Below are 12,295 nucleotides of genomic sequence, written 5' to 3'. Positions count from 1 at the left end.
GTCTTCCAGACATCCAGCCAGAAAAATCAGACAGAGCACGTGAGAGAGCGACAGCTGTGGAGCCAGCCCGGACTCCTTTCAAGGCTATTCTCTATAACTAGACTTTCAAGCACCAGGTCCAACCCTCTCCCATGCAGTTCCCAAAGGAACGATCCACAGTCTCAAGTTTATAGCGTATAAACCGTTAACATGAACTGGTAGCAGGAAGCTGGCAGGGGGAGTCTGCTCTTCTGTCCTGGAACCCAGAAAGCCACACCTACCGTAAGACCAACACGCAGGCAGCCACCAGAGAGTAAGCCAGGAGAGTGCCGATGGACATGAGGTCCACCAGGTCCTTCAGGTCGAAGAGGAAGGCCATCACCGCTGGGGAGGAGGAGACGAACATCAGGACGGGCCTGAACACACTGGCAGCCAGAGCCACCACCCACCCGTGACCCAGGGCACCAGGGAGAGCCTCCCCTTCCCCCTGCCAGCCCTTTCCATGAAGAAACACGGCAGCACTGCTTAAAAGGAAGGAAAGCTTGGGATTAAACCACATACACAGCTCCCAACAGACAGTAACAATAAATAACATTTATATAGAGAGAGCACTTTTATCAACATGACCCTGCTGACCCCCATGGCAATTCTGCCAGCCATCCCTACACTACAGATGGAGAAAGCAAAGTCCAGACACGTTGAGAGACTTACCTAAGTAAGGGCACATAGCTAATAAGTGGAAAAGTCAGGCACTGAGCTAGGTTCTTATGGCTCTGGGGCAGTATGTCTTCCTCTACACTATGCAGACTCACAGAGAGACATGCACATCTATCCATCCACCCATACACCACCCATCCACCATCCATCCATCGTCCACCCATCCATCATTCAATGGCACTCTTGAGCACACCAGTCAATGGGTGCTAGGTATATGCCACTGAACTTTGGTCTTCCCAAGAATACCACCTGAAGCCTGCATCAGGAGGCAACAATGATGAGGAGCTGGGTGAGGGCAAGTCCGGTGCCCTGGGAGGGCTGACAGGGGCTCCTAACCCAGAATGTGGGCGTGGAAAGCGATGTTATTCCCAAACAATACCAGTCCCTTCACCGCAACCCCACTTAACACAAAGCAAAACACGCAGTCTTTTTGGAAAATCATTCCTAGATTTCTTTTTTCATTCCTAGATTTTTATAAGTGTATGCACATCTATTTATGTGGATATATGTGTCAAGTTTCCCACTTAAAAAATAACTTGGCTGGATCTACTTTGGGATACTTTCAAATCACATGCAATCAACACAAGTTGAAATATAAACACAAAGCCATTACTTTTCCACAAATACTTCTCAAATCCACACAAACCATGGCAACTAAAACAAATTCAAACTGAGGTTAACTAACAGAATTAAAGAGCCGCGAGGGACTACTGGATAATTAGAAAACCCACTGTGTGTGTATCAAATGCTCACGTCCTCCTCACTCAGAGAAACCTGAGCCAAATTTCTTCCATGGGAGGTGATTCTTAGAAAACTAAAGACTTATATATCACTCTGACCAAATAAATAAAAAGAGCAAACCCTTGGTCTGGTAATACAAGAACTTTACAGTGGCTTTAAAGATTATAGTTTCATCTCCCTTAATCAGCACAGGAAGGAAATTAAAGCCAGTCTTCAGTATGATCACATTACATGTAAATATTGGGAAAAAAAGGAAAAAACACTCGCTATTTCCAGTTCCTTAATCCCTTAAACACACGGATCATATACTGACACACGGTGTCACTTAACCTGCCCACAGTGATCACGCTTGAGAATGCAGACTCATACAGCATGCATGTGAAATAAGAAAAACTGGCTTCCTTTCATTAAACAACATTGACCCATAAAACTAAGCAAATTTTGCTAAGGGTGTGGATGCTGTTAACAATTCACTCATTAAGAGGGTCAAACGCCTCCCCTGTGGCTATCTGACAAGTCCCTGTGATCCAGCTGTGGCTGGCATGTGTCCTCATTCACCATGGAGACCTCCTGCTCCACACATGGGCTGGGAGGACCCAGCCAGTCTGGCCCCAACACAAACCGGGAACCAAGAACCACTGCTGTCCTCCCTGGGCGTGCATCCTCACACCCCCTTCTGAGCCTCTGCCTCTCCTCTGTGCACCTGCCTCTGGGCTGTGAAACGCGACTCAAAGAGGAAACAGAAAACCAAGAGTCTCTTTCCAGGGCTGCCCTGGCTTTCAAGGCACACACAGAGGCCCAAGGGTTCTCCAGCCCTCCGCTCCCTTCTGTCCTCTTGGCAAGGGACCTGAAATCGATCCATCAGATCCACCTCCTCTCGTCCTGCCGTTTGTTGTCCATAAGCTCAGGGTCCAATCACACCCCCAGTGTCCCCTGGGGAAGAGGTGGCATGTTTTATAAAACGCTGATCATAAGGGATTCTCGCTTCCCAGAGAATTCATGAGCTAAGACACATGGAAGGTGAGTTTCCAGCACCGACAAGACACGGCATGTACCGTGAAGGACTTCACCCCACCAAGGTCTACTCAGGGACACCTGGGGAAGGGGAAAGACACAGCTCTGAAGGGACAGTGTGCATGCTGAGCTCAGTCCAGTGAGACGGTAATCACTGAAAAATGCAACCTGTTCAAGAATTCCATCACATCCTCTGTGAAACTGGCATCTGCCTTTTGTCAAAAGGCACTCAGTTACCTTGTGACAAACCAGACTCAAAGGGTAAAAACCAAATGTTAAAAAGACCAGTCGCAACTTCTCTCAGACCGGCACAGGTCAAGACATTTCCTTAGGGACTAATAACCCAACTGTTAAAATCCTGGATAGGACATTCTAGTTCTTACCGGCAATGGCACCCGAGGTTAAGGTGGCGATTATCGGTGTTTTGGTCCTGTCGTTGATTTTGGCCAAAAATTTAAACAGCAGCCCGTCTTCAGCCATGGCATAGATAACTCGAGGCATGGGAAACATGGAACCTAAAAGACTAGATGGGAGGAAAAGCAAACCGTAAGAAAGCTCGGGGGAATAAAGGCATCGACACACCAAGCTTGGAGGAGCACTTGCAGCAAGTCTGCACATGTGCGTGAGTGGGAAACGCCTAAGTAAACCAGCGTGGCATCTAGACACAGTTCTATGGAAGAGACATTCTGCATTTATTCCTGCGATTATCTCTGGCTGAATCAAAAAGAAAAGCGTCACTGCCTTCATGAAGATCTCCCGGAGGTCCACAAATGCCTCCTGTGTGTACAGGCTAGCAGGAAGCATGAGAGCAAAATGACTCTCGTTAAAAGGCATTTGCGGCACTTGCTCCTTTTTAACGGTAGCCTTTGCTTTATGGCCAAAATAAGGGCCGGAGACAGTGATCACAGAGGTGGCCTGGTCCGGCCAGTGGCCACAGTCAGGGACAAGAGAAGCAGCCCTTGCTGAGCCGACAATGCTGAAATGTGGGCCTCGGGCTATTGAGATGAAATGTCCGTAATGCAAAGACAGCCTCAGGGATTGATGGAGAGCAGCCCAAGGGGAGAAGTCCCACGATCAGGGCTGGGTTGGGCTCTACTTCAAAGGGAGAGAGGAGTGGTCACGGCACACCTGCCTTCCCGAGTGTCTCTGCCCCTCACCTGGTAGACAGGGCGCAGAGGGAGCCAACGGCCACCGCATACTTGGCGCCCTCCCAGCCCACGTGCTTGAAGGCATCCGGCAGGGGGCTGTCCTTGTCCAGGCAGAAGTAAGGCATCATGAGGGTAAGGGCGGCCGACACTCCGAAATAGGCGATGAAGCAGATGAGCAGGGATGCAACGATGCCCACGGGGATAGCCTTCTGTGGGTTCTTCACCTCCTCCCCTGCAAGCCATGAGGAGTTCAGCCAGAGGGCTTGAGACCACCCTGCAGCTCATGGCCCTGCGGGGCCAGGGCCCTTCCAGGCTCCGGGGAGCCCAGGGGAGAGGCCCTCAGACCACAAACCACAACACCCATGGACCCAGGGAAGGTGCTCTCAGCCTTTGCGCTGAGGGTCAGCGAGGAAAAGATAACACACTGGAGGCTGGGAGCCCGGCCCCCTCAAGCGCCTGGACAACGTTGGACTAGGTAGCCACACTACCCCGGAGGGCATATGAGGTCTGCCATCAGCTGCAGCCACGGTGCCGTCACCCCAGGCCCGCAGGGGACAGGCAGGCAAGTTCCTGTCGGGCAGGCCACTTGGGGAGCAATGAAAGGGGGATTGGCAGGAAGGTGCAAATCCACACTCGGGCACTCAGGAGCAAATGGGCGGCGGCAGGCATGCATATACCTGGGGGAGGGGAATCAGACGCCTGGCCAGGCAAGCCCAGGTGTCCCGAGGGCGGTGGACCTACCTGTGGTAGCGATGCAGTCAAAGCCCACGAAGGCGTAGAAGCAGGTGGCTGCTCCTGACAGGACGCCGGAGAACCCAAAGGGCATGAACCCACCAACACCGGGTTTCCCTTCCTTTGTGTCACTGAAAGAGAGAGCTGCCATCAGGGTCACAGCCCCCTGCTTCATGGTCCTGAAGAGGAGCCACGCTGAGGCCCAGCTAGGCCCGGCCCTGCAGCATCCCCGTCCGGCAGGACAGCAGCCCCAGGGCCGTGGGCAGATGTAACTCCAGGACCCCACTGGTGATCAAGGGGCCGGGAAACAAATGCCTCTCTGGCCAGAGGCCAGCACGGGTCATCACCGCAGGGACACAGAGCACAAGGATGGCCAGTGACAGGAAATTCTATCAGCTGGCAGAAACAGTCTCTTCAGAACAGTATGAATGCCCTGTGTCATGCATCAAACTGGGACAACCCTGAGGGACGGGATGGGGAGGGAGGTGGGTTCCGGATGGATGGGAGACACATGTACACCAGTGGCTGATTCATGTCAATGTATGGCAAAAAAGACTACAGTATTGTAAAGTAATTAGCCTCCAAATAAAATAATTAATTAAAAAAAAAAAAATCAAGAAGACTAAATCTAGACAGACAACCAGGAGACAAGAGGCGCCATCTCCGTTCAACTCTTCACCGGCTCACAGTGACTGGTGAGGGGGCCCGTGAAGCTTTCCGAGTCGACTGGGTTACTCCAAAACGTATTTCAAATTGGCTCTACTCCCCCGGAATTAACGGGCACTGATAAATTTGGCACGAACAAGACTCAGGAATGCTGAGGAGTGACTTATTAAAAGCTCTCAATTCTCTATAGTCACGTTTCGTCCCCAAAAGGAAGGCTCTTTTTGTTTGAACGGTTGACCATATGGTGTTAGAGCTAGTTTCATGGGTTCGTTTCCTGTCTGCGCTCCAGTTAGTGAACCAGCTGCTGATAAGCGCCTGCCCACGGAGTAGGCCATCGGAGGACACGCCGGGCACCCGGGCCTTAATCAGAGGTCAACCCAACATGTGACCACTCGGCTTTCCGGCCTCTCTTGCAGCTGAACGCGGCCCCCCGCTGGATTCTGGCCAGGGGGATGTGGGCAGGAGGAACACATCTTCCAGATCTGAGTGCATGGTCCTTGCACTCTGGTCCCTGGTGGGAGAGCTGGGTCATGCCTGTGCCCACCCATAGCCCAGCTCTGACCACACTGTGTCCTTGGGGATAATGGGTCAGCGAGGTGGACGATCGGGCCCCTGTAAGCCTGCATGTGTCCACGCTGGCCAGCCACCCCCAACTGATCATTCCTGGAGCTGAGATATCCTTGTAAAGCCACTGCATTTTAGGAGGATTTCTTCAAAGCACCAGTTTAACCTTTAGCCACAATTAAAACAGAATTGTAAACAAAATTAGAACTCCCCGTTCTCCATCCCGAGACCCTAACATGTATCAAAAAATCTGACCAAAAAAAAAAAAAGGTCAGAGAGATCCATTCCAATGTTTGGCTTTTGTTTCCCGAAACAAGGTGAGCTTGTTGGTAAGGGCCTGCCCAGAGGCCTGCAAAGGCACAGGGTGGAGAGCCGGCCGGTCACCTGCTTCCAGCCCTGGGCGTCCTGAGCCCAATGTGGAAGGACGCTGAGGCCACGGCATCTCAGGGCTGACACACCCCCGTGGAGTGGGAGTGAAAGAGGTTGTCAACATCACGTTGTGATAACTTCAGTTGTTCTGAAAAACTACTCTGAAGAACACCTGAGATAAAAAGTTCCACCGACTTCTTCGTTCAAGGTGATCAGGTAGGAAGGCATTTCAAAAGAAAGCAGCATCCACGTGGTACCGCAGAGGAAAATCTTCCTTTCGGAAAAGGAAATTCAGAGTTCCATCATCAAAAAGGATACGGGGACACAGGGACAACTGAGTGAGCCTGACCACGGTCCTCACCGAGGCAGGGTTTTGGAATCAGCATCCAGAGATGCCGCTGTTCCCCCAGCATCTTCCTGTGTCGTACAACAGACAGTCAAATACAAGGCAAGAAAACACAAATTTCAGACAAAGGAGACACCCTCAGCTATCTGACTGCAAAACAAAAAAAAAACAATTCAGTAATGACAAAATATCCTAGCTCAAATTACATTTTTTAACAGAGACCGTACTGGACTGTGTTGTGGTAGCCAAGGTCCGCCCTAGCCGCACCAGGCCCAGGCGCCCAGAGTCAGAGGGACACCCACTTGTTCAGGCAGAGGTGACCCGACGTGTTCCGGAAGTCCTCCTCCGTGAGCTGCCAGTTTTTAATTGATCCTTTCACAAACCCCGACACCATGATGAAGCCCAGCACCAGAACGTTGATACACGTGAATATTTTGTTGACCATGGCTGACTCTTTCACACCCAGAGTTAAAAGTCCTGCAAAAGGGCATAAACAGAAACGGCCTCAGTGCTGACCTCGGGCCAACAAGTCCCTCTGGGATGGGGAGTGGGGACGAGAAGGTGACGTTAGAAGAATCTGAGCAGTGTCAAACCTCCGAAGAGGAACGAGGCTGCAGTGACTCTCATCCTAGAGGCAGGGAACAAAACAACCCAAGTCCGCGGGGTGTTGAACAAAGCCATCAGGGCTGGACTTCCAGCCAGCTTGTGGAATTGAGACAACAACCAGGAGCACCCCAGGGACAGCAGGGCTGGGGACGTCTGAGCCAATGGCGCCCCTCAATAGCAAAGCCCTCTCTGGAATGAAGGGAGGCTCTCCCCGAACCTCCATCACTGAGAACCACTCAGTGAGTAGGAGTTCATTTCCTCCAAGGAGACACTCTGTTCAGTGTCTCGAGAGAAAAAAAAAGTTCTCCAGACATGGAATCATTCAGATGCTCTGTGGGGTATTAGCAGTGTCCGCAGTGACGGCCACCTGGGGGTCCTGCCACGGAGTCCCCCTCCTGGGACTCAGTGCACGTAGAACGTCTGAGCCAGACCAGCTCTACCTCGAAAACTCGAGATAAAAAAGTACTGGGTGAAAAAGCACAGGTTGGGGAACACAGGACACACGTCTGTGGTGAACCCTCGGCCAGGGAAGAGTCAGGGAAGGCGCCCAGTGACACGGGACCACCCATCTGACTGGATGTCTCTTACACATTTTAGCATAAAAGATGCCCTACGTCATAGACTGATTTCTGAAATACAGACATTAGAAGGGCATGGAGCAATTCAGGGAACACATCACACTCCGCTGTGCTTGTTCTTCAGCCTCCCACCCTCCTGTTCTTATGAAAACCTCACTCGTGAAGACTTAATTTCTGATCCATGTTCCTGCCAGCTGGACCAGATGTACCACTGAGACTGACCCTGTGCAGAACGATTTCAATTACATGGTGTGTAAAACAAGGCACGGATGTTTTTAAAACCCATCCCAAATCTTCTAACCTCAAAAGAGAATTTATCTGAGTTTCTGCTTAATGGGTATATTAACAGAACTCCCAACTTGGTGGCTGAGACTCGGGTCAATGTCACTAAGAAGAAGCTGCCATCAGCTGTGTTCAAGCCCTGTCTGCAATTTAATAATCCTGTACCAGCAACTTTGTGGGGAAACTTCATTATTTAAGGAGGGGTTTTGCCGGCTGGTTGGGTGCAAATCACCTGAGCTGTCTCCAACCCCAAGGTGCAGTGAGCATCGGGCCTGGTTCCTCCATGTTGTCCTGGCTGACAAAGGCCAACTCTCATTTCTAAATGGTCATCCGCTGAGTCAGAAGAACTTTTATTCCTGGGTCACCTCTATACAAAGCCTGCAGCCCTAATGAAATCCTACTCCACAAACATGCAAACACCTGAGAGTCTCTCTTAATTAAACAGCGCACAACTCAACCTATTCAATAGGCCAACCCTATGTGAATCTCTGAGAAGCCACTTTGACAAAAAAAAAAAAAAGATGTCTGCATCAATTAAAGAAGACAAGAAAACGGGGGGATGGGAGAAAGAGAAAAGGAGGGAGCCTGAGCCTCACCCCAGACTCCTGGTCCCCCTCCTGACACACCCGACATGTGGTTGTACCTGTGAGGATTACAATGATGATCACGGCAAATATGTCCGGGTTCTCAGCCAGCACCCCAGGTGCATTCAGGGCCATGTGTGTCCGTGAGAACTCCCCAATGGGCTTCCCAATCAGCTCATCAAACGTCGCGCTCCAGGCCCGCGCTACGCTCGAGGTACCTGCCAAGAAACACACTGTCAGATGGAAGAGAAGGCAACAGTCAACACAGCGCCTGTTGTCAACGTCTGCAGCACCCGCAGGCGCTCACAGCCCTTGGGTGCTGGGGAGCAGGGAACTCCGCGGCAGCCGCCGCACCCCAGGATGTACTGACCAAGAAGGGAGCGCTGGTTGGAGTCTGCAGAGAAGCCAGACGTAGGGCCTGGGACGAGATGCATTCTCCATCACAACCAACACAAATGTGTGTGAGTGTGAGAGTGTGTGTGAGTGTGAGAGTGTGTGTGTGTGTGTGTGTACCATGTGTTTTGAACCTACGTGTAGCTGAATCATAGTAAAATTTAACAAAATAACACCATCCTGACCACCAAGAGGCGCTCTGACAGTACTGACTCTACCTATTTTATTTCACTGTAACAAGAAATCCTGGGAACAGACCATTCAGGGGACCTCACAACCCACCCCTGTGCTGCAGTAGGCAGTGGGGGCCACATTCCTCCCCGAAGACCCTCAGCAGCGGAGCTGACAGGGCCTGCCTCCCAGAGGGGGCCGGAGGGCCAAGGGTGGTGGCTCAGGGCTGGCCCCTCCCCAGCAGCCAAGTGGCTGGCTCACCAACCCCCGCCCCGCCAGAGTCAGCCACCTCTGCCGCTCTGTGCCAGGCCTGGGGGGACCATGGGCCCAGAGGCTCTGACTGCATGGAACAACAACAGGTGTGGAGTCCAGCACCCCCCACCACCACCCCAACAGCCAAGAGCACCCGACTGTTCTCTCAATCTGAGTAACACCCGTCACTGCTTTTCCAGCAACGCTTCCCGGGAAATGCTGCTAAAGTTCCAGTCACCACAAAAGGCGTCTTCCTTTATTTGTAAAGGGTGCCTTGCTGGTGACTGTCACTTGCTGGTTTAGGAACGGCAGGAGCTTCACGCTCACCATTCTGTTTTATTCGCAGGCAAGCTCTCTGGAAACGTAAAGGCCCTTTTAAAGTAGTCGCATTCCCACCAAGAGGCTGGGCTGTCAGGCTGGGTAATTTCTAATTTCTTCTTTGTGCTTTTCTGCATTTCTTAAATTTTTCTGTTATCAGTGATGTATTTACTTGAGTAATCAGGAAAAAGACTGAAAGAGACGAGGTCCTTTTTTCACTAGCTACGAGCAGCCTGATTCTGCGTCTCTTTGTGCTAACAAGACTGGCCTCTTGGGGGCTGGGCTTGTTCCCACTGGGTCCCACGTGCGGCAGGCCTCCACCTTGCACCAAAGGAAAAGGGAACGCTTGCAGCAGCGAGGGGAGGCGGGAGGTGCCGAGCTAGGGGGGCAGCCAGACCCCGTGGGTCTGGGGATCCAGGCTGAGGCGGGACCACCAGGAGGGAGGTGGGGCCCGGCGCAGAGACCTACCGATGATGTAGGACAGGATGAGGTTCCAGCCGGTGATGAAGGCCCAGAGCTCACCCACGGTGACATAGCTATAGAGGTAGGCCGAGCCCGTCTTGGGGACCCGTGCGCCAAACTCGCCGTAGCAGAGGCCAGCCAGCACGGAGGCCAGCGCGGCGATGAGGAAGGAAATGACGATGGCGGGGCCGGCATCCTCCCGCGCCACGGCCCCGGCCAACACGTACACGCCGGCCCCCAGCGTGCTGCCCACCCCCAGCGCCACCAGGTCGAACGTGTTCAGGCATCGCGACAGCCGGCTCTCCTCGTGGCTGCAGTCCACCACCTTCCGCCGCAGCATCTGCTGCCCGACGCCTTTCAGCATGGTGCACCCCATCCCGCGGCTGCAGGTCTGCGGAGGGGAGGACAGAGGCAGGAGCTGCGTTAGCGCTCTGGTCTCACCCAGGGACCCCTTCACCGCAGCAGGTGGGCCACGCGGTCCCCCACTGTCACTGGCCGCTAAGCCCTCACCTCTCACGATCCCACCACCCGCGGGCAGAACACCCACCCACGGATTCCCGGCCTCAGGTGTGACCAGCGGGAGAAACACCCAGAGGCCAACCCACCTGCTGATGGGACTCTGGTCTCTTGAGCCCCCACACTGATTTCAGTTCCCAATTGAGAGCCTTCTCCAGGCAGAAATAGCAAGAGAAGCGCAATTAAGCCCATTGTTCCTGCTGAGAGTCATACAATTCACCAGGAAAAGTAAGCTGTTATTCTAAGGGTATGGGTTTCCCTGGTGGCTCAGACGGTAAAGAATTCGCCCGCCAATGCAGGAGACGCAAGTTTGATCCCTGGGTCGGGAAGAAACCCTGGAGAAGGAAATGGCAGCCCATTCCAGTATTCTTGCCTGGAGAATCCCAGGGACAGAAGAGCCTGGCAGGCTACAAGTTCATGGGGTTGCAAAGAGCTGGACACGACTGAGCGACTAAACAACAACAACATTCCAAGTGTGCTGTTGTGGAAGGCAAACCAAACTAAACATGAATTTAACTATCAGAGCCCAGAGGCCTTCAATGGCAGTGACAACACTTTTCAGACCTTCCCGGGACCAAGCAGGAGCCAGGCTGTCTCCAGCTTAACAAAGAGTATGCCCAGAGCAGAAAAGCGTTGAACTGTTATGAGTTAGGGCCCCTTGTAACTGTTGCTACTCTGGGAAGCACTTTTCCTCTGCATGAAAATGTGGGCAGAGTGCTATGTGATACAGTCCAGACGGTGCACACGGGTCCAGTCATTGACCTTCACAGGGACCTTATCACTCCATGGGGCCCGGGATGCCACCCACCTTCTGAACTACGTCCCTGGTCAGCACCCTCTGGGAGACCCCGGCCAATCACAGGAGAATTCATCCCGAGGGAGTGGGGCCTGCCTGGAGCCCCAAGGAAGGGGAACCAGAGCCCCGATCCTTCCAAAGAGGACAGTGTGGGAAGCGGGAACCCTGGCAGAACATCACCCTGGCCAGGCGGCCAAGGTCCACATCAGGAAGTGACAGATTATACTCGAGCGTATGATGCGATGAGAAGGGAGAGAGAGCTTCCTCCCCAAAGCCGTAACCCCAGGCTAATCCTGAGAAAAGTATCAGACAAATCACAGAAGAGGAACTCTACGAAACACCTGCATTTCGCTCCTGGTGTATGTGTGCACGTTCTTTTCAGTTGTGCCCAGTCCTCGGGTGTCATCAAGAACAAGAGAAGTCCATGAGCTGATGCAAACAGGAGGAGCCTCGGGAGACAGGACACTAGCCTAGAGGATGGGATGAGGCCCCGGGATGGGAGGAGGACAGCGGGGAGAGCTCAGGAAGCCTGAACAAAGCACGGACTCCAGCTGTATCCATACCAGGCGGTTGGCCACAGCCGAAATATCACACCAGGGTTAAGATGCTAGTCTCAGAGGAAACGATGTGGGCGTGCAGGAACTACCCTCACGGCTTTCCTGCAAACCTAAACGTGTGCAGAGACAAGCTACCATTATGACTCTGAGCCACGAGAAATTCACCTTGATGACCAATTGGTGTTGCCTGATCTACCTCACTTTGCTGCAGTTAAGTGACCGGAAAGTGCAATCGTCTCAGCGGAGACAGCAGATCTGGCAGAGTCCGTGACTAATCACATGGAACCCTGAACTGCCTGCCCACACCCCTGTGGGCTGGTCCTCTGCCCAGCCTCAGGCCAGGCCCCCTGCGAGTCACAGAGGGACGGGTGGGGGGTCCTCTCCACATTTTATCTGATGGGCCAAGAGAAGAGAAAAAAACACTTTCTCGAGACTCAAAAGTTTTCAGCTAGAATGGGGAATAAACTCCTCCGGTCGGAAACCCTTCATGTAAAGATGACGAAA

General features: G+C 52.7%; 1 protein-coding gene across 3 annotated transcripts in view; it reads right to left on the bottom strand.

Moving 5' to 3' along the window:
• Positions 1-12,295, bottom strand: part of SLC7A1 (solute carrier family 7 member 1) — a 59,534-nt gene that overhangs the window by 5,939 nt on the left and 41,300 nt on the right. For all 3 annotated transcript variants that reach the window (XM_086328489.1, XM_086328490.1, XM_086328488.1), the window contains 7 exons: positions 9,929-10,313; positions 8,386-8,544; positions 6,579-6,753; positions 4,341-4,462; positions 3,609-3,831; positions 2,835-2,974; positions 261-363 (listed from right to left, as the gene is read on the bottom strand). In XM_086328489.1, coding sequence (XP_086184615.1) covers positions 261-363; positions 2,835-2,974; positions 3,609-3,831; positions 4,341-4,462; positions 6,579-6,753; positions 8,386-8,544; positions 9,929-10,298 — 1,292 coding nt within the window. In that variant the 5' untranslated portion in view covers positions 10,299-10,313. The remainder of the gene's footprint in view (positions 1-260; positions 364-2,834; positions 2,975-3,608; positions 3,832-4,340; positions 4,463-6,578; positions 6,754-8,385; positions 8,545-9,928; positions 10,314-12,295) is intronic.

The sequence above is a fragment of the Bos grunniens genome, chromosome 12, assembly GCF_055505025.1.
Source record: "Bos grunniens cultivar Pamir isolate PY7600 chromosome 12, Bosgru_T2T1.0, whole genome shotgun sequence".
NCBI classification, from domain to species: domain Eukaryota; kingdom Metazoa; phylum Chordata; class Mammalia; order Artiodactyla; family Bovidae; genus Bos; species Bos grunniens.
Note: the sequence above shows the minus strand (reverse complement) of the source record. Positions and strands in the feature narration are given on the sequence as shown.